General features: G+C 44.0%; 3 protein-coding genes and 1 long non-coding RNA gene across 6 annotated transcripts; 2 read left to right on the forward strand and 2 right to left on the reverse strand.

Annotated features, from left to right (window-relative positions):
* Nucleotides 1-866: 866 nt before the first annotated feature.
* On the reverse strand, nt 867-5,513 carry pex3 (peroxisomal biogenesis factor 3). 2 transcript variants are annotated; one of them, XM_019871468.1, is made up of 12 exons: nt 5,284-5,513; nt 4,795-4,926; nt 4,633-4,714; nt 4,060-4,103; nt 3,867-3,988; nt 3,640-3,706; nt 3,488-3,542; nt 3,134-3,272; nt 2,428-2,498; nt 2,208-2,348; nt 1,977-2,073; nt 867-1,160 (listed from the first exon to the last, which is right to left on the reverse strand). In XM_019871468.1, exons 1-12 carry the CDS (start codon nt 5,354-5,356, stop codon nt 1,077-1,079), a joined length of 1,107 nt encoding a protein of 368 aa, XP_019727027.1. In that variant the 5' UTR covers nt 5,357-5,513; the 3' UTR covers nt 867-1,076. The 2 variants fall into 2 exon arrangements, with proteins under 2 accessions (XP_019727027.1, XP_019727026.1); XM_019871467.1 differs by having other exon boundaries at nt 1,977-2,076.
* Nucleotides 5,514-5,754: 241 nt separating this feature from the next.
* adat2 (adenosine deaminase tRNA specific 2) lies at nt 5,755-8,051 on the forward strand. Of its 2 annotated transcripts, XM_019871478.1 has the most exons (7): nt 5,755-5,813; nt 5,888-5,991; nt 6,069-6,173; nt 6,534-6,684; nt 6,778-6,884; nt 6,973-7,045; nt 7,246-8,051. In XM_019871478.1, the coding sequence occupies exons 2-7, from the start codon at nt 5,908-5,910 to the stop codon at nt 7,272-7,274; spliced, it is 549 nt and encodes a 182-aa protein (XP_019727037.1). In that variant the 5' UTR covers nt 5,755-5,813; nt 5,888-5,907; the 3' UTR covers nt 7,275-8,051. The 2 variants fall into 2 exon arrangements, with proteins under 2 accessions (XP_019727037.1, XP_019727038.1); XM_019871479.1 differs by having other exon boundaries at nt 5,776-5,991; nt 7,330-8,051.
* A 94-nt stretch (nt 8,052-8,145) lies between these two features.
* aig1 (androgen-induced 1 (H. sapiens)) lies at nt 8,146-17,268 on the reverse strand. Its single transcript, XM_019871470.1, has 6 exons — nt 16,984-17,268; nt 12,945-13,100; nt 11,545-11,646; nt 10,070-10,185; nt 9,803-9,969; nt 8,146-9,659 (listed from the first exon to the last, which is right to left on the reverse strand). Exons 1-6 carry the CDS (start codon nt 17,122-17,124, stop codon nt 9,640-9,642), a joined length of 702 nt encoding a protein of 233 aa, XP_019727029.1. The 5' UTR covers nt 17,125-17,268; the 3' UTR covers nt 8,146-9,639.
* LOC109516727 (uncharacterized) lies at nt 16,094-20,678 on the forward strand. The gene is made up of 2 exons (XR_002168395.1): nt 16,094-16,774; nt 19,186-20,678. It is a non-coding gene; the product is annotated as an uncharacterized LOC109516727 (long non-coding RNA).
* The last annotated feature ends 527 nt before the right edge of the window (nt 20,679-21,205 follow it).

Here is a 21,205-nt window from a genome sequence, read left to right on the forward strand (position 1 = left end):
CTACTCACCACCAGGTGGTGATCAGTTGACAGCTCCGCCCCTCTCTTCACCCGAGTGTCCAAAACATGCGGCCGCAAATCCGATGATACAACCACAAAGTCAATCATCGAACTGCGGCCTAGGGTGTCCTGGTGCCAAGTGCACATATGGACACCCTTATGCTTGAACAAGGTGTTCGTTATGGACAATCCGTGACGAGCACAGAAGTCCAATAACGAAACACCACTCGAGTTCTGATCGGGGGGCGTTCCTCCCAATCACGCCCGTCCAGGTCTCACTGTCGTTGCCCACGTGAGCATTGAAGTCCCCCAGCAGAACGAGGGAGTCCCCAGCAGGAGGACTCTCCAGCACACCCTCCAAGGACTCCAAAAAGGGTGGGTACGCTGAACTGCTGTTAGGTGCGTACGCACAAATAACAGTCAGGACCCGTCCCCCCCCACCCGAAGGCGGAGGGAAGCCACCCGTCCCCCCACCCGTAGGCAGAGGGAAGCAACCCTCTCGTCTACCGGTGTGAACCCCAATGTACAGGCACTGAGCCGGGGGGCAATGAGTATGCCCACACCTGCTCTGCGCCTCTCACCGTGGGCAACTCCAGAGTGGAAGAGAGTCCAAACCCTCTCGAGAGAACTGGTACCAGAACCCAGGCTGTGTGTGGAGGTAAGTCAGACGATATCCAGTCGGAACTTCTCTACCTCGCACACCAGCTCGGTCTCCTTCCCTGCAAGAGAGGTGACATTCCATGTCCCTAGAGCTAGCTTCTGAAGCCGAGGATCGGACCGCCAGGGTCCCTGCCTTTGGCTGCCGCCCAGCTCACACTGCACCCGACCCATTTGGCCCCTCCCATGAGTGGTGAGCCCATGAGAAGGGGGACCCACGTTGTCTCTTCGAATGGGTTATTCCATTCAGCGCATTCGTTTTCTATGTCCTGTAGTGCTTCAGCTTAATTGTTAGCACATGACGTGACTGCTGACAATCATGCGTGTAGGCTTGAAATTGCCCCTCGCGAGTCATTGAGATTTGAAAAAATAAAAAATAAAAATAAAAAAAGGAGAGTTGATCCTTGGTGCGCCGGCGTCCTACTTGTGCACTTCCTGCGGTGTGCTGAAGCTGTCGTACACGTTGGCGGCAAACTCCTTCACGTCGTTGTTCATCAGAAGCTCCTGAAAGACACAAACTAAAACTAATAACTTTGGGATTTTTCAGAAGTTGGAAGTTTTCATTTCACCTTTTCAATTTGGATTCAGAGAGTATTTCCTTCCTCCTTTTCATAAAATGCTTAATTGTAGTTGACTTTTTATCAGTGTCACGCTGGTCTTTTTCATAGGGCACGGAAATTTCTCGGCATAAATACTGAGTAGCAAGAGACGCTTTTTGAACTCATTGACTGCCACTGACATTTTGATTGGTCAACTGGAATGCAATCGCTTACTGCCAGACAATATATTGCTCAAGTACTTTTCTCAGGCACGCATGGAGGAGGATCTCGCTTGCCCAGCTTGTCTGTGGACTTTCACTTTCTTCCCAACTGTAATGATGAACAGATGCCAGTAGATCACTTTGGATTTGACATCAGCGCAGCTTTTGAGACGAAGATAAAGATGGGCGGCGGAAGTCGATTTTTGAGGGAAAGAAATGGCAACACGTTGGGCAGCAGGACAAGTTTAGCCACCTTGCATGCAAACACGATATGTACTATATGTGTGGTATAAACAGGGAATGCGTTGTGGTGGGTAGTGTGATAAAGTGTGTGAGAAGTTGAGAAAAGGCCACATGTCATGAAGTGAAAGGCAAACGGCATGTACAAAAAAGCAACTGACAACACGAGCCAGGCGGTGAGTCAGTTCCCTCTTTTGCTTTTATTTTAATTTCGTTTAGCTTCTGTTTATTCCCGGAGTTTTTCGCTTTTTTTTCTCCCCATTCGTTTTATTGGTCACTACCAGATACAAATGTGTGATGATGACGATGATGACTATTACCTGAACAAAGTGACCCGGCGTCTCGCTGCAGATGGTGTTGATCTGACCGTTGATGATGGGGATGATCTTGGCCAGCGGAAGACTGATGGACGGCAGACTAACACACACACACCGTAACACAGGAGAAGACGTCAATACAACCTGTAAAAATACAACTTCACACTGATCACTCATCAGCGGCAATATCACAGGCTTAAACAGACACAGGCGTGCACCCACACACAAACTGACCTGTGAGGGTCGGTGTGGTGGGCGGGGTCGGTGTGGTGGGCGGGGTCGGTAGGCGGCGGGTGGAAAAACTGCGCCAGGTTGTCGAGGAGACGAGTGAATCCTCGTTGCAGGCACGCAGTCAACACGGTGTTGAAGTCTGGACTGAACATACAACATCAGCACACGTGATAGCGTGTTTGCTGGTGTGAGCACGTGAGGAAGAAGGTGATCAAATGGCTACCTGTCCATCATGTCTCTGGTCTCGTTGAGAAGGCGGATGGTCAGGACATCCCTTTCAGACAGACCGCAAGCCTGGACAAAAAAAACAAAACAAAAAAAAAAAAAAACAGATTTTCAAAAATGAGAAAAATCAATCAATCCTTTCTAAAGATTGGAAATAATTGTTTTTTTACATGACAAAATCATTTTCTATCCCAAAACTGTAATGATGTTTTTTTCAAACATGGCATAAGAATTTTTTTCCCTCCAAAGATTGAAATAAATTGTCTGTGTTAAAAAAATCTGACTTTCAAAAATGAGAAAAATAAATCAATCGTTTCAAAAGATCTGAAATATTTTACATGACAAAATCAATTTTTATCAAAAAACTATTTTATTTTTCAAACATGGGACAAGAAAATATTTTTCCAAAAATTGAAATAAATTGTCTGTGTTTAAAAAAAAACATATATAGAGGAAGAGAGGGAAGAGAGAGAGATTTTTTTCAGTAAAAAAATCCAAATAGGAAAAATATAATCATTTTTGAATAATAATAATAATAATAATAATAATAATAATAATAATAATTTTTTTAAATCAACTTTCTTCAAGAACCCCCTCCCACCAATTTTTGGATGTGCACTATTTCGACTGAGCAGCGAGGATCTGGTTTGGTCAGTCATTTGGAAGTGTTTGTGGTTTGCAAGCAGTCGGCTGCGTGTCTGGACCTGATCGGCGAGGGCGTTGTCATCGTCGGCCATCATGTAGGAGGAGAGCGGACGGCAGGGGCAGGCCTCCACCTCGGCTCGGATCCAACTAATGTGCTGCTCCAGCTCCAGCAGACTCAAACTTTGCTTCAGACATACGCTGCACACACACGCAATGCGCAATTAAGTGTGTGTCAGTGTACAATGTTTGTGTGTGTCTGTCATTGTCTTAGGGCTCCCATTCTAAAATGGGCTGTTTATTGATAAAACAGAAGCATCATACGTCGTTTGGTTTGGTCTGGAGTTCTTTCTGAGACTGGAGGTCAATTTGTGCAATAATACTAATTGAGAAGCGGAGTGGTTGTTTCTTCTTACCCATCCAGGGAGTTCTGCACCGACTTCTTCACTACAGTGATCAACTGTGTCAATCCTGCACAAGCAGAGAAACACAACTTTATTAGTTATGGACTGATATAAGAAGCAAGTGTCTTTTAAAAAAACAATTTATCGATCAGTGTTGTCCTTACCGTTGCCGAGGAGATGTTGAATGCTGGACAAGTACTGCTGCTGCACCTCTGGTGGTGCCTGAGGGGTCTGACAACAGGAAACAGAAACACATCAAACTTTTCATTTACACTCGAAGATCCCCTTATAGTGCGAACATCAATTAAATATCATATCCAAAGCGGGATACCGTAACAGATCACAAAACGATGGAATTTGTGTTCTCAAAGCTTCCCAGCGCGTTCCTCACCGTGGGGGGCTTGCCCACAGAGTTGTCCAGGTAGAGGTAACCTCCGATGATGTTGAGCTGGATTCTCAGAAGAACCACCAGCATGCAGGTGCTGTACACGGCCACGAGGCTGCGAGTGAAACCTGCCAACGGCGGACGCTTAATGAACCCAAGATGAAGAAAACGCCAGCACACGGATCGAAGCTGGACTTACTGATGATCTTCAAATCCTCCCAGATCTCCACTTTATTGGCCGGCCTGTCAGGATGAGGAGAAGACAGCAAAAATGTCAGCAGGTTCTCGGGCAAACTCTATTTGGGCTCTACTACTCGACAATGCCCTACCCACGGAAATTAGAAATGTTTAAATGGCCACCCAAGAGTCATTTCTACATTCTCACATTTCAATAAACCACACCGTGTATGCAATTAGTTTCTCAGCCTGCCTGCTGGATTTTGGCCCGTTTTACTGCCATTATTCACCCTCTATAATCAAAGCCTGTCTTGAGTTCAAATTTAAAACGATGCAACGCTGCCATCCACTGGTGTTTGTTTTTCAGTACAGTTCTGTATGAGCTTGAATTTCACAGAGACCTCGGCAAGTCCCTCTTCCAATCCTACCCGGTGAAAAACGTACACGATGAACATATTCAGCAGAGGTAGGAAACATTTGGATTCCAGTTGACTGACGTATAAGATCCACAACAGTGAATTCATTCGTGACATACGAATAACCTTCACAGGACTTGACTTCATTTAAACTGTGAGAGGAGAAGAGTGACACTAGCCTGGTCTTTAGTATCGCAGTGAGGCTTTCCGAGTTGAGCTGGTTGACGATGGCTTCTCTCAGCGAAGGCAACATAGACACGACTGAGAAACACACACACAAAGCACACCTTAACAACTTTGCACCTATTTTTAATTCCTATTGTTGGTGTTGACTTCCTTACCAGTCATGTTGCACGTTCTCTGGTTGCTCTCAAAGTGGAAATGGCGTCTGGCCTGAGCGATGTATTCGGTGGCCTCCTTCTCTTGGAGCTCCCTAAACTTGGATCGGGCATATTTGCCCAGGAAGTACACACCTTGTGGGAGGGCAAATGGGAACGTATCATACATACATTGGCAGTAAAATGAAATATCATGACGTATTGACGATTTAAAAGACAAATCGTTATACTATTTTCTGTCAATTTAAGAATATATGGTCCATATGTCTAACATTTATTATAATATTACAAATAGGCGAAAACCGTTGAGCTTGACACAACAAGGAAGAAACACGTCAATGGAAAGAATGAAGCACTTATTAACACACAAAACTATCTCACCATGGGACTACTGTATATCCGAAAGTCAAGACGACTCGGACTAAGATACTCATTCACCAAGTGAATTCCAGAGTGTAGCATTAGCACACAGGCTAACAGTTTCTACTGTACCTCCAACTACAGCTCCGGTGAAGATAAATTTCCTCTTGTGACGCTTCACAAAATTCCAAATGGAAGAAAACATCCTCACACACTGGGGAATGCCCCGCGGTGAAAAAGTCAACAAAAGAGTCCGTACATTTATCTTTGGACGCGGTGTTCCAGCAACATGATCATGAGCTCACGAGTTTCTAGTCTTTAGCTAAGCCGGGTTAGCAGCATGCTACCTGTCGATCGAATCGCGAACACGGAAGTCGTGCTCGACGTCACTACGTCACTAGACGCAATTTATTTAAAACTGATTAAAAAAAAAGAGAACATGATATTTACTTTTGAATATAATTGGGAAGGTAAGACACATTTAAAACATACTTATTATATCAAGAACTTTATCAGGAAAGTTCAAGAATTTGATCATCGATGCATAATTTGCTCCTCAAACTACAGTTAGTTAAAAAGGGAAACAGGTCCGTCCAATATTATCTTCCCCATTTCATACTGCTTCCGGAGTTCAAAAGCCCTCCAACAGAGCACACGGAACAGTGAGACCATTTTTGTTGTTGTTTTTTTTTGTGTTTTAAATATATATATGCATTCTGCAACATTCTGGTTTTAGAAACACTACGCGAGGTTGCCATGACAGCGGAGGAGAAGTTTAAAGCTGTGTTTTCTCCGACTGACGAAGAAGTTGCAAAGTGGATGGACTGCGCTTTCGAAATGGTGACTCGACTAATCAACTCTTAAAACTTTGCTTAAAAGTTACTAAATTACTGTTTATTGTGTGTGTTTGCGTGCAGGCAAAAGAGGCGTTGAACAATGGAGAAGTTCCAGTGGGGTGTTTGCTGGTCTACAAGGACAAAGTGGTCGGGAAAGGACGGAATGAAGTCAACGAAACGAAGAATGTAGGCAGAGCCATTCTGATTTGTACCATCTCCCCTTTTTCTCGAATTAATGATTTCGTTTAATATGTATATAAGTGTGCGCGTGCCCGCGCGTGTGCGTGTGTGTGTGTGTATCTGTTTCTTCACAGGAATCAAAGTCCCTCTGAAGAAATATTTTCTTCAGAGGGACTTGGAAGCATCATTAATATAAATTGGGATTGTGTGCCTGTAAAATAGCCCCTCTCTGTTGCCAGACATGTTGTTGGTGTAATCAGTGCACATCAGCAAGAATGTGCTTTCAACTGTCGCAGCCGCTTTCAAATGTACAAGAATCCCTCCACTCGGCTGCTTGAGATTATTGTGCGTGTGTTTGTGTTTGAGGCCACCAGGCATGCAGAAATGGTGGCCCTGGACCAACTCCTGGATTGGTGTCGCCTTGGCAACCAGGATGCTAGGAGTGTGTGTGAGCAAACGGTTTTGTATGTCACCGTGGAGCCCTGCATCATGTGCGCCGCTGCGCTCCGCCTTATGAGTATCCTTCAACTCGCGTCTTAATATCTTCCAAAGTAGTCATGTGATTCTTCTCATCTTGAGTGCGTGTGTTTTTTCCTTGACCGTGCGGCGGACATTCCATTGGTGGCGTATGGCTGCGGGAACGAGCGCTTCGGAGGCTGCGGCTCCGTCTTGGATGTCTCTTCGGCTGAGCTGACTCGCACGGGAAATTCCTACAAGGTCACCACGACTAACTTTGTTCACACATGCGCACGTGCGTGTGACAATGACTGAGTGTGTCTATGTGTGTGTTTCTGTGCATGCGCAGTGTGTCATGGGCCACAGAGCGAACGAAGCCGTGGAGATGCTGAAGACGTTTTACAAGCAGGAGAATCCCAACGGTCAGCATTGAAACCGACACTAACCACATATAAATGTCATCCGGTTAACTTCTTCATGCACTTGCATAAACTGTAAATCACATTCAAATATGACCCAAAAAAACAAAACATGCACACAAGTGGGCAGTCTGACCTTGCAACAAGATTATTTTCATTTCCATGATTTTCTAATACTAAACTACATTTTTTTTCTCTTTCAGCACCCAAACTCCAAACCAGGAAGGAGTGAGACAGATTTTGTTTGAATGTTTTGTATTTGTTTTCTGTTGTTATTTTGAATACAGTCTAAGCTAGGCGTGGCAAAGTCTCCCGCCATTACACCTGATTCAAGTGATGAGCTCATCAGCAAACTTTGCAGAAGCCTGATAACGATCCTGATCATTTCATTCTGGTGTGTTGGAGGAGAGAAAACGTGGAGGATAGCGGCGAGGACCGGAGTCGCCCACCATGGTCTACTCTAAACTACCAAGTGGCATGTTTGAAAAAGAGTCACTTCAAATAGCCTGCCAGCAGGGGGCGCAGCCGATGAACTGACAACTTTGTACTACTGAATTTGCAATTTTGACTGCATCTTACAAGCATTACATTGCTTGTCACAACCTTCCCTTCACACTTAACAGGAAAATGGTAGCGCCAAACGCACTTCTACTCATGAGCATGCAAATATATGCAAATGTAGGGGGGGTATTTGAGCGTTTGGATGTCACCGCAGAGGAAGAGAAGATGGCTGAAGAAGAGAAAGCACACACTTGTCAGATTTCAAAACGAGCATCGTCGAATAGGAGACGTCACTTTTTGGAAAAGTGAGACGACAGCACCCGTGAAAATGAACAACACATTTCTTTTTTTTTAAGACAGTAAAGAGTTGCGTTGATGTCATTCTAACGTCCCTAATGAAGTGTCTGGTGAGCGTGAAAGGACAGAAAGGACAAAGAGCAACTTTGTGGATTTATTGTTTATTAAGTTAAACATTCAAACCTGATCCAATAAATATGCTTTATATGCAGAGTTCTGCATCATGTTTGTTCACCTTTACCAATCAACAGTCCATCCCCGAAAAATAAAAACTACAAACTTGTACCTTGACCCGATTAGGTGTATACCATCTTGCCAAAGCATCCCCCAAATGTCATCGAAGCGTGTAATATGTCACCGAATCCAACATGCAACCTGTGTGATCGTATAACTTGGAATCGATGTGCTGCTTTAATAGCGCCCCCTGCAGATCAATGACGATCACCACCACCAGAAAGTGACACTTCATGAGCTCGATATGCGAAATGTGTTACTGTTGATCTGTAAGCTTGCTCAGAGGTCAACACTGTGCCATTGTCACAAATGTCCAGTGGTGCCTCAAGATAAGATCACTTGTTCTGTGATCACACCCACAACTCGCTTGTGTCCAAAATTGTCTTTCTCCAATGAAATGAATTGAAATGCCATTAAATGGCCTAAGGGTAGATTGGCAAAATGAAATTCTGAGGAATTTCCTCACGCTGTATCAAGTGAGTCGGCATTGTGCTTTGCTTTCTGGTGTGCGCACCTTGGCCACACGGGGGTACTAAACGACAAATGTATATTCTGTTCTTTGAGATGTCGCAACTCTGAGCTCATCAGTACTGCAGTAACATTCTTTCTACGCTGAGGATAAAGAATACGACTATTGCTATTGTCTGTCTACATGTGTTGCTGCACACTTGTATCTCAATATTTTGCTCGCGAGAGAAATCTTAAAAAAAATAAAACAAATTTGTAATTGGGGTCACTCGTCTCTCAAGGCACCACTGTACAAAATATAATGTAACAAGCGATTTGGAAAGCCTGATCAGGACCTTTTCATATGACCCACGAGAGTACGAGCAGCATGCTGAAAAAGTGGATACAGACTCTGTCTCACAGTTGAGAGATTCTGGGTTTGAATCTCACTTTGGAGTTTTCCAGTGTTTGTGGCGCTTGTATCTTGTCCCTGTGCTCAAAATGCTTGTCATATATGCTAGCTTCATTGGACACTAAACCGTTTGTCTGGATTGGCTCTGCGATTGGCTGGCGACCAATCCAGGGTATACCTGGCTCCTCATTCAAAGTCAACCGGGGCCCATCCATGACCTCGATGAGGACAAACTATCAGAACATTGATGGATAGAGTGCAAGCGCTTGACATTGACTTCTGACTTGGTAGGAGTCACAGTTGATCTTGTGGCTTGGTTGAGGTTTTTGAGTCAGTCCATTAACATGTAAGGAAATCGTGACAAAATGAAGTCACGACTGTGGTGCCCTCGTTGAGACCTCTCATTTGACATATGACGCCATGTGCTTTCAAGAAGATCCATTTTGACCTGGCTATGTGTTGATGAGCAAGTGTCTGTTTGTGTGTGTGTGTGTGTGTGTGTGTGTGTGTGTGTGTGTTGTATTGCTTTGGCGAAATAAAGAAAAGGGGTAAAGTGTGTGTGTCCCGGTTCCCGTTTTCAGGCTTGTTGGTGCTGATGGATGGAGTTCAAAGGTCACACCTCTGCAATCCTTGTGCTGTCTTGGTGGGCGGAGCTTGACATGTGACCTCACATGTGTGTGACTCCACTGCCATGCACAACTCAAGTTCACTCACCTTTGACCTTGGCTGCGGAGAAAGGGAAACTTTTAGGAAGTTTTGGGAAGTGTGTGCGTGTGTGTGTATGTGTGTGTGTGTGTGTGTACTTTTGCATGGATATACAATCTGTACCATTTGTGTGTGTGTGTGTGTGTGTGTGTGTGTGTGTGTACCTGTATGCGGCTGGTCCCAGATGTAGCTGTTGAGTATTTCCCCGAGCACGTAGAAGACGCAAAGGACGGCAGAGAGTACGGAGAAGAAGAGGAAGCGGCCGAGCGACGTGATGCGCTCGAGGATGGGGTACACCCACATGCCCGTCACCTGGTGCACCCAGTAAGTCCTGCGCGCACACACACGCACGCCACACACATAGTGCAAAACAAAGAGATGAGCACAAGCTGTGGCGCGGGCAAGCAGAAGACGACTGAGAACGGCCGCACCAGAGGATGTAGCCCATGCCGAAGCAGCAGACGGCCGCCAAGCCGCACCACCTGCTGGGGTACCGATGGCGGGTGGTGCGCATCTCGATGATGATGAACGGCAGCACGGTGGTGTGCTGGAAGGGAGGAAATAAATCGCACATTTCAAGATGGATCAGAAATGTGCTATTATCGTTACCGGTGAACTTCACGAACCGAACCTTTCTGTAAGTGGAGGAATGCCGGCGTCAATTGACACACGGTTGCTCTACTTAAGATTTTAAATGGCTTGAACTTGAGGCGAACTCGACATTTCGACAAGTTTTCAAGTTGACATTTCGCCGCAGACTTTAAGGAGCTTATCTCGCGCTCGGCGGCGGGCAGGCATGCTCGCGCTCAACAACCGACATCCCCCCCGCCAGAATGCTTTCAACTTTGAACCCTTCCTGCTGCAACGGGCGCCTTTCGATGGTCACAATGGGGACATTAAGCACATTTGAGGATGATGAAAAGAACATTTTTTTTTTTTTTTGCTCTTTCTTGAGTTGTGCCTTTCTCTCCTTTCTTGACATCACCCGACCACTCCCTCCAGCGATGGGAATAATCACAGTTGCCATGGCAGCCAGTACAAACATGACACATCGATACCATGGAATACTGCTAAATATTTACTTCCAGAACCATGGCGTGCGCACACACACACACACACACACACACACACACGCATGCACGCACACACATATACACACACACTTGCAGGTTGGTGGTGTTCTGATTGTTTTGGTCCTTGGCGAGACCACCGTAGCAACCATTTGTCTATTGCATCATTTTCTGGAGCGCAAAAGACACCTTCCATGCTTCCATGCATGCATTCACACATACACGCACGCACGCACGCACACGCACGCACGCACGCACACGCACACACGCGTGCACACGCGCATGCACGCGCATGCACGTGCGCACACACACACACACACACACACACACACACACACACACACACACACACACACACACACACACACACACACACACACACTCGGTGTGTGTGCCTGTATCATCGTGGGAAGTGGAAGTTGGCGGGATGATTCAAATTCAGTCTTTTAATGCTCATCAAATTCATCAGCGACTGTGATAATTCTTTACATTTTTTTTTTAACATGCTCTTTGTAAATCAGAGATTTTCAACCAATGTAGGTGGGTCTTGAACCCAGCCGCTGGGGGGCAGTGCCCTCCCCTGGGGGTGCACTGTTCCCCAGTGCCGGTCCCAAGCCCGGAGAAATGGGGAGGGTTGCGTCAGGAATGGCATCCGGCGTAAAACTTTTGCCAAGACGACCATGCGAGTTGGTAGGACGGTTTACAGGGGCGGATGGAAATTACTGACTCGCTGTGGCGACCCCTGAATAGGGACGTGCCGAAAGGAAAAGAAGAAGAAGAAGTAGGTGGGTCTTGAATTACTGACCCCATGCCCCCGCCCAACAATCCAACCTCACCATGCCATGGTTGAGCCACTGAGGGATGAAGTTGTCCAGCAGTTTGGGGTAGATCAGCTCTCGGTCATAAAGGTACAAACTCCAGAAGGTGAACACCACAAACTGCAAACACAGAAAAGGAGCCTGTCAGCAGACGTGTACGTAGAATACAATAAAATACATCTTTATTTATCTAGCACAGTGGTGTCAAACATACGGCCCGCGGGCCGGAACCGGCCCCCAAGGAGGTTCCAGCAGGCCCGCGGGATAATTTAAAAGTGAAAAAATGCATAAAATACACGGAATTTGTATTTTAATAAAGTGCAATTCATGGAGTATACGCTAGGGGGAGACACTGTTTTGATCAGAGTTGAAGGCAACATTGTTTTGATCAGAGAAGAAGACAACAGTCGCTTCATATCTCACTGAGACAGACCCAACACAGCAGACGCTATCGAGGACGTGTGAATACTTTATTCTTTACACATTTAATAGCACTCTCCTTAGTTTGTAAGGTGAAGGCAGGGATTAAATTTAGATTATATATGCACATGTGTAAATGGTTGAAAAAATCCTTTCTTTATAAATCTCGTTTAATCTTAAAGTGCATTACTATATTTTTTAATACGAATTACTTGTTAAAGTTGTGTGCCTTTGTGCAATCAGTGGGATCAGTTGCAATGCATATATGTGAATGACCAAAGTAAATTGCACATTTGTCTCAGGAAATCTAAGGTGCTTCATGAAATGTTTTGTAAAGGATATGTTCATTAAATTTCAACATTTTCCTAATGTTCTTGTGCTTCCTTAGACCAAAACAAAGGAAAGACATATTTTAGTTAATTATAGCAGAGCATGGTAAAATTTTAATGGTCCGGCCCACTTGACATCTACCGAGGCCGTATGTGGCCCACAATGTCAAATGAGTTTGACACCCCTGATCTAGCACTTTCAGAACAGCTGCAATTCAAACCAACAAGTTTGCGGCGCTTCAATCAAGAGCCAAGCGCTGCATTCAGGAAGGATGGGAAGTCTGTCCTTTTGAGTCCAAAAAGTACGATGGAAGTCACAATTCCTAATCGGCAAATCATCATCGTCTGTCCTGAGATGCAATTTGACATCTGCGATTATGTGGAATATACTGCATTTTTTTTTCTTCCACTGGCTCATGCAAGCGCTGACTTTGTATATTTTGCTCCAGTTGTGTCTTTGAATCACTGTGACGAGTGGACATCCAATTGGCCGGCATTAAAATCCTGACGCATTATCAACATGAGACAAGCCGGCGCTCATCTTGTGTTACATGATGCCTGAAAAACCATCGGAAAAAGTCCGCGGTGATGAGATTTCGGGAACGAAGAGGAGGATACGATCCACATCTGTTACCGATTCTGCATTTCTGTGCGTGTCCACCTGCTCACCACGCCAAAGGGGAAGGCCAGGACGGCCAACATCCAATCCCTCAGGCCAATCAGCTTCCTGAGCTGCCTCTCCTGCTCCCGGTTTTCGCCGGCTCTGGTCATTAGACTAGAGACGTCGATCAGCACGCAGAGGGCAAAGAACACCGCCTGGATCACCTGCAATGTAACGTTCAAAGATGATAGACAGCTCTCAAGTCTCCTGCACAAGAGTCAGAAATCAACTTCAGTCACAACAATGGGCAGGATGTACTGATACTTTTGTAGCAATATTGTATGCCAATATTTTTAGAATCGATTATCTGAGTAATTGAAAAAAAAAAAAACCAACAACAACAAAAAAAAAAAAAGAATTTGCATGGTGAAAGTGAGGTACAAAGCCTCACGTTTGACTGTACGATGTTTGACTTTGAGTGTGTGTGGCTTTAAAAGGCGGGGCCTGGGCCGGTGAGTGATGTGTGAGTCAGCCAATGAGCGTGCCCAGCTGCCGTGTTCTCTGCTGCCATCTAGAGGCAGCATTTCTCATTTTTGACTCACAACTTCAAGTCACCAAAAACTGAATAAATATGAGCGAGCGATGGTGCAAAAGTCGGAAAACACACCCAAGTTGAAAAACAAAAGGAAATGGCAGAAAATTTAAAGTAGCAACTGCTATTTCTACGGGTTCCATCCTGGGCATTTTTTTCAAAATAAAATCATTTTTAAGCCATTTATTTTTAGGGTCATATTGTCAGTTGTGTTTGAGATGACATTTAAATTTTCAAGGGTATTTTCTTTTTTAATTAGGTCGACTGATCGACAGCTAATCAATGATCAAATTAATCAACAACTATTTTGATAACCAGTTAATCATTTAGATCCCGTTGCTTAACTAAAATTGTTGTGTTTAATCAAAATAAGACATTTGCATGCGGCTGTCAAGTAGAACTCTGAGGCTGCAAAATTCACACATGACTCGACTATCGACTTTCAAATCTTCAACTCGTAAGCTGTGTCTCACCTTGAGCATCAAAGTGCGACTGGAGGCACAGATACCTTGGCTGCCTCAAAACATTCCATTTCAAGGAGAGCTGAGCTTGCCACGTAACAGGGAAGAGTCACATGGTCTCGTTTTCAATCAATAAATGTAGAAACGCACTTGGAAGCAATCCGATCCGCTGGGCTAAAAAGGGCAATCGCGCTGATTGCAGGCTTCGTTTGCGACCGAAAAAAAAAAAAAACATCGATCTTCACAGAGATAACAAATCTGGTTATGAGCCATGCTAGGTGTCGGGAGTAAGCTTCAGATGGAAAAAAAAAAAAATTCAATGTCGCAATCAACTGAGAGTGATTATCAAAACAGAGTTCCCTCATATGGCGAGCCGATTGACACCCACACAATATTGTCTTCTGTCCGAATGCTAGCAGCGAACCCACCCAAAGAAAGAATAGACTCTCTTCTTTCACCAGAACATAAGTTTGTTTCTAGCGCTGTCCATTCTTTAGTAATCAGCAGTCAAACAGAAGTTAGTTTCACCCAAAACTTCCATTTCTGACCAAAAAGAGGAGAAAAACTGATTTTTGAGAAAAAACACATGTCAAGCAAAACTGTCACTTTCTCAACTCAACTCAACTGTATTTATAGAGCACTTTCAAACAGCCATCGCTGCATACAAAGTGCTGTACATGGAGCAATTTAACATATACAACAAACAGTAAAGCAAATCGGTAATAAAGACGGTAGAAGGCACCGAACAGCAAAACCAAGAACAAATCTAAGTCACGCTGAGTCAAATGCCAAAGAATACAAGTGAGTTTTGAGGCGGGTTTTGAAGATGGGCAGCGAGGAGGCTTGCCGAATGTTCAGTGGGAGGTCATTCCAGAGAGAGGGACCAGCAACAGAAAAGGCTCAATCCCCTCTGAGCCTCCGTTTAGTTCTTGGTACTTCTAATAATGTCTGGTCCCGCAGACCTGAGGCGCCGGGCAGGTGTGTAGGGGCGGATGAGCTCAGACAGGTAAGGTGGCGCGAGGTCATTTAGAGATTTGAAAACAAATAAGAGGATCTTGAAAATAACTCTAAAATGTATGGGGAGCCAGTGAAGGGATGCCAGAGGAGGAGTTATGTGCTCCCTCTTACGAGTACCAGTCAAGAGGTGAGCAGCGGCATTCTGGACCAGCTGGAGACGCTTAATGGAAGACTGGCTGACTCCAAAGTAAAGGGCATTGCAGTAATCGAGCCGGGATGTGACAAAAGCATGAATTACTGTCTCAAAGTGTTCATGAGAGAGGAGAGGTTTTACTTTGGCCAGCTGTCTAAGGTGAAAGAAGCTGGATTTAACAACGGCACCAATTTGCCGGTCAAGTTTGAAATCACTGTCCAGTTTAAGGCCCAAGTTTGAGACTGTTGACTTAAGATAAGGAGACAGGAGGCCCAAGTCGACAGGATGGGATGTACAAGGGCCTTTGCTTTGACACAAATACAACAACAAAAATGAAACTGAGATGGGTGTTTTGATGGCAAAATATGAATTAATTTCCTCATTCTTTTTCTAACTTCCACTTGGAACTGTGACACATACTGTAGATAGTGCAGATGTCATGTTGCAAATCTTGTTTTTTGGTTTTAAAGGTTGTACGTGTTCTGTTGCGAGGCTGCTGCTGGCAACAATGGTCAAAATATCATCCGAGTACAACATGGCGCTCATGAGAAAAAATATGATACAGGACATTTTTTTTAGATTTGCAGAGCAATCTGAACCATTACTCAACAGCCACACAAGTCGATGCTGACAATGAAATTCAGTCATCCATAGATTAGCTTAGCGTGGCCAATCGAGGAAACTTCGAGAGGTCCCATGAAGATGAAAAAAAAACAATCGACCGCTTGTTCGCGTGCGCTCGCATGTTTTTCTACACTCTGCCTGTGTGAGAGCAAACATTGTTTTCGCAGGCAATTGTAAAAAGGAAGCTGTGTTTATTCGCACTCGTCATTCTGCCGTCACACACTAAATCCAATTAGACATCACTCAAACTTGTGCTCAGAAGTTTATGAACCCCGCCAGAATTTGTAGAATATTGGTTATTTTTGGGAAAACAGGACATGATTGAAAGCGGGGCATCGTGTTCTTTTTTTTTTTTTTTTTTTTTTAATGTTAACAACAGCTCTACTAATGTTTTCATTTGTAATTTTCAACCATTTTGTACCATTTAGCGATGGTTTTGCGCCACACTGCCGCTTATATTTACAGCATTTCAACCGTGTCATTTTTGGGCAGTGACAACTGTTGTAACGTGACAAAAATGTGACACAAGTTCCCCAAAATGAAAGTCTGTCAGACTTGGATGAATTAACGGCTGTTTGAAAACTGTAGTGTTTTATTTATATTGTGCACATGCTTAAAAAAAAAACCTAATCAAAAATATCTTGAATAAGGCGCGACATAAACGGCAAAAGCCACTGGCCGCAAAAAAAGTGTGGGGTTTTAAAAATATCTTAAAAAAAACATTGAACAGGTGCCAAATTAAAGTATCTTGGGCGTCCACCGTACTGCTGCTGTGACAATTTCACTCACGGATTGAATTCTTTCTTTTTATCTATGCATCCATCCATCCACCCCCATAAACATAAGAGGGGCAGGGCGGAGAAGGAAAATAAGTAGAACGAGAGATGGCTTCAAAGTGAAATAGGAGAAGTTAACACGGGAGAGAAAATAAAGGGTCGAAGCAGACGAGCAATTTGGCTAACATGTTAGTTCTCATGTTAGGTGGCTAGCAGAGAAGGCGGCGCGTCCATGGTGGACATCCTTCCTCACGAAAGCCGCCCCTGTTGGGCTGACGAAAGCAGAACCTCCTAGGTAAGAAACAAATGATTTGGTTTAGCTCAGCGCGAATTTGTTGAATCGCAAAGGCCAAACAAACAAACAAACAAACAAGCGCGCCTTTGAAAATGAAGCTAAGCTAGCCGGCTCCATAGGCGATAAATCCGATCCAAGCCGAACTGAGCCGAGCCGAGCCGAAGCTAAGTAAGGCGAGGCGAGGCGATGTGAGTCGAGGCGACGCTCACCAGGTCGATAAAGGTGAGGAACTTCCAGCTGCCTCCGTAGGTCTGGTGCGCCGGCATGTCCAGAGCCTTGTAGTGGCACAGGATGGAGAGGTAGGACAGCAGGATGGCGATGCGGAGGATCTGCGACGGGATAAGCGCCATAATGTCCTCCCCCGGCTCCCTTTTGCCCTTTTCTTGACCTTTTCTGGCCTTTGCGCTCCTCTAGGTGTCTCGTTGCGACGCGCGCCCTATGCGATTTTGGTGCGTCCGTGCTGCCTACTGGCGCACCCCCACCCCCCCCCCGTACAACCCCTGGCAAAAATTACGGAATCGCCTATCTCAGAGGATTCAGATTCAGATTCAGGAAACTTTATTTATCTCCATGGGGTAATTGGACTTAACAGTCACGCTCTGCAGGATGTTCATGAACTCCAAAAAAAAAAAAAAAAAAAATCCATCTAACACATATACAACCCCTGGCAAAAATTACGGAATCGCCTATCTCAGAGAATTCAGATTCAGGAAACTTTATTTAATTGGACTTAACAGGCACGCTCTGCAGGATGGTCATGAACTCCAAAAAAAAAAGCAGATCACAGACATGACACAAAACACGAGTCATTTCATATGGCAACTTTCTGGTGTTAAAACTAAAAGTAATCAAAGAAAAAAATGTGGTAGTAAGTTCCATTTTTAGACCAAATAAAGGAGGAAAAATATGGAATCCCTTAATTCTGTGGAAACAATTATGGAATCATCCTGTACATTGCCATTAGCAAAACTAACACCGACATCAGGTTTGAACTGCTGGTTAGTCTGCAAATTCAACAGAGATGACCACACTTTGGAGAGCTGTTGCACCAAGTGGACTGAGATGAATCAGTAACTGTTACTGACTACCAACATTTTTTCTTGATTTGTTTTAATGTTTCTTAAAGCCAGAAAAATCATCATCTGAAATGACTTCAGTTTTGGCCTGTGACCAGGCTTGGAACTCAAAAGTCATATCTGAAATCATCTCCCCTCACATAGGAATGAATGGAAACGCCACAAAACAACAACAAAAAAATATCACGTTTATTTTAGTGAGGAAAAAGAGCACTCCGAAATATATGACTTAATATTAATTTCCCTGCATATTTCAGCATGGGATGGCCGCACTCTGTCGCTGCCTACGTTTAGCAACTTTCTGGTGTTAAAACTAAAAGTAATCAAAAAAAATGTGGTAGTAAGTTACATTTTTAGACCAAATAGAGGAGGAAAAATATGGAATCCCTTAATTCTGTGGAAACAATTATGGAATCATCCTGTACATTGCCATTAGCAAAACTCACACCTACATCAGATTCGAACTGCTGGTTAGTCTGCAACTTAAACAGGGATGACCACACTTTGGAGAGCTGTTGCACCAAGTGGACTGAGATGAATCAGTAACTGTTACTGACTACCAACATTTTTTCTTGATTTGTTTTAATGTTTCTTAAAGCCAGAAAAATCATCATCTGAAATGACTTCAGTTTTGGCCTGTGACCAGGCTTGGAACTCAAAAGTCATATCTGAAATCATCTCCCCTCACATAGGAATGAATGGAAACGCCACAAAACAACAACAAAAAAATATCACGTTTATTTTAGTGAGGAAAAAGAGCACTCCGAAATATATGACTTAATATTAATTTCCCTGCATATTTCAGCATGGGATGGCCGCACTCTGTCGCTGCCTACGTTTCAGTGCATGACGACCCGTTGACGACAGCTTTTATGTGTATTTTTTTTCGTAAACTTCAAGTGGGAGTGGCATCACGCAACTTGAAGCCTCTTTTTTGATGGATGATTTATTCGTAGCCAAACTGGTTCTCATTAAATTAGTTGAGTTTAATGCCGCGTCCAGCACTTGCATCTCAAGGTACAATTTTACAAAGAAATTGATTTAGGAACTTGCTCACAGAACCAATGAAACTTGCAACACCGTATTTGTATGCAAGGCATCAAAAAGTACATTTTCCACTTTATCAGTCCAAGGAAGTCATCCATTCTGTTGGATCAATCCATGACAGCTTGAATGTGATTGGGTGAAAGTTTCTTTCAGTGCACTGAGCCAGAGCCTCTTATGGATTCGGCGGAGTGGAACCACAGCATGCTCATTTCCCGTTAAGAAGTGACAAAGGAATCTGAAAGTTTTCTGACTGACTCAGAACTCTGTTGTTGAAGTTTCGCGCGACAGAGCACGACAAAGCGCCATCAGGGTGCAGCAGACAGACGAGACCAGGGGAATACGAAGATGACCATGACAAGCTGTGTCGTCGGTGACAGAACGCAACCTGGATGCTCGCTGCTGTCTCGAAATGACATTATCCGTCAAGTCCCGCCCACACACGGCTGACCCGCGCTGCTAGTTGCAATTTCCGACTGGAAAACTCGGATTTGCAACTTGTAATAAACTTAACACACATTCCTTGCTTTTACACATGTTTACATTTCAAATGGGACTGTCCAAATTAACAGGTTAGTTTTCCTTAAAGTCACAATTTTTTTAAAACTTGCAATTATCGCACCACCATTAGTTGGTCTGGTAGTGTGGCGCACACCTACCGAAAGAGAAAGTCACACGAGTGGAGGGAGGATTTAAACCTGAGAGTAATGTTTTATTATTTGTTTGTATGCGTTCCTATGACACGCATGTGAAAATGTGTTCGTTGAATGTATACTACTACCATGACTTTAATGCTGAATTTTGTTAGCATGTCAATGGCGTTTTACATTGTGCGTTCGCATTCCGCCGGTGATGTTTGGAACAAGCTACTTGTTTGTAAAACGAAGTTTGTATAAATGTACAGTGTGCGTAATTGTTTTTGTCATGCGTTTAGTTTTATAGTGACAGTTTTACAAAATGTGCAATCTGTTGTTTGTTGTTGGGCTCGAATTTGAAATGTTTTAATCATATTTGCATACGGTAAGCGTATTTGCCCACTCGGATTTTGAGAAGAGTATTAAAAACTGGAACATTTAAGTTTTGATAATTTTACTTTGAATTCATACACTTGTCAATCCATCCATTTTCTACCGCTTATTGTCAATTGTTATGAAAATCATGTGAATCATGATTAATAATGTAAATCGATTGACGACTCTAATTCCAACGCTCAAGCCCAAAGTAGGGCTGCAGTTTATCGATTTGTTTGGTTTATTTCTTTTTAAATTCATGGGATTCTTACTGCTATGCTTAAACTAACGCAGCGGCAAACAAGATGAGCTAATTTACAAAAGTCATCTTGGGGTTATTTTAAGGCCAGATCGCACACAACCCTTAAAAACGTCACACAGTAACATTTTTACATACCGAATTTTTTTTTTTTTTTTTGCTATTCATGGGATGCCGTCGTTCAAAGTGTGTCACTACTACTGAACACAGCTTAACTAATGCGGCGGCAAACAAGATGAGCTCGTTTTCGATATTCAGGTTGTGTTTATTTTCAGGCCAGATCGCTCACATCCTTTAAAAAAGGCATTTAAATGTTACCGTTGTCAATTTTAAAGCTTTTTGTTCTTCGTGAGATTCCGTAGTTGAAAGTGCGTCACTGCTCCTGAGCGCTGCTTAAATTAACGCGGCGGCAAACAAGATGAGCTCATTTACAAAAATCATATTGGGTTTATTTTCAGGCCAGATCGCTCACAGCCCTTCAGAAAACGTCATTAAATGTTAACGTAATCAGCAATTAAGCTTTTTGGTGTTGTGTGTTTCATCACGTGTCATCACAATGTGTCAGTACCCCACGTGGCCACTGCGGGGTGCTGCTCCTTCCCACTCGTGTTCAATCTCACTGAAGATGTCCTTTTAATTTACAGGTAGTTTGAACTTTCGCCTCCAGCTGTTAAGTAATACCCGCGCCACACCTCGATACGCTCTTTGTGCGCGCGTGGGTGCGTGCGTGTTATGCACGTTTAAAGCGACAGCACGAAAGATTCCTACATGCAACGATGTTATGCAATGTTTGTACGTCCAAGTATGTTAACGAATGCAACCCGCCCACCACTAATCCGTGGGAGTCTGCAGGTGTGGTCGGAGCGGTTTGTGCACGCGCACGCGTGTATGAGTAAGCATTATTCATCCGTCAGCTGTCACAGGGGAGCTTTGTGTTGCGTTCAGGGACGAGAGCCCGAGGCGACCGGCTGTGTGCGCACTTGTTACTTTTTTTTTCCTTTTTTTTTTTTTTTACACTTTCAACGTCTTTGCGGTGACGACA

This window comes from Hippocampus comes, unplaced genomic scaffold (assembly GCF_001891065.2).
Source record: "Hippocampus comes isolate QL1 unplaced genomic scaffold, H_comes_QL1_v1.1 scaffold100, whole genome shotgun sequence".
Classification (NCBI taxonomy): domain Eukaryota; kingdom Metazoa; phylum Chordata; class Actinopteri; order Syngnathiformes; family Syngnathidae; genus Hippocampus; species Hippocampus comes.

Excerpts from the sequence above, each read along its gene's own strand:
- pex3 (XM_019871467.1), bottom strand. The coding sequence starts at position 5,356 with ATGTTTTCTTCCATTTGGAATTTTGTGAAGCGTCACAAGAGGAAATTT. Across the intron at positions 4,104-4,632 it reads ACTGCGATACTAAAGACCAG|GCCGGCCAATAAAGTGGAGA; the intron begins GCTAGTGTCACT and ends TCATCCTGACAG. Across the intron at positions 3,989-4,059 it reads GGAGGATTTGAAGATCATCA|GTTTCACTCGCAGCCTCGTG; the intron begins GTAAGTCCAGCT and ends CGCCGTTGGCAG.
- adat2 (XM_019871478.1), top strand. The coding sequence starts at position 5,908 with ATGACAGCGGAGGAGAAGTTTAAAGCTGTGTTTTCTCCGACTGACGAA. Across the intron at positions 5,992-6,068 it reads TGGACTGCGCTTTCGAAATG|GCAAAAGAGGCGTTGAACAA; the intron begins GTGACTCGACTA and ends GTTTGCGTGCAG. Across the intron at positions 6,174-6,533 it reads AAGTCAACGAAACGAAGAAT|GCCACCAGGCATGCAGAAAT; the intron begins GTAGGCAGAGCC and ends TTTGTGTTTGAG.
- aig1 (XM_019871470.1), bottom strand. The coding sequence starts at position 17,124 with ATGGCGCTTATCCCGTCGCAGATCCTCCGCATCGCCATCCTGCTGTCC. Across the intron at positions 10,186-11,544 it reads AGTGGCTCAACCATGGCATG|CACACCACCGTGCTGCCGTT; the intron begins GTGAGGTTGGAT and ends CCTCCCTTCCAG. Across the intron at positions 9,970-10,069 it reads GGCATGGGCTACATCCTCTG|GACTTACTGGGTGCACCAGG; the intron begins GTGCGGCCGTTC and ends GTGTGCGCGCAG.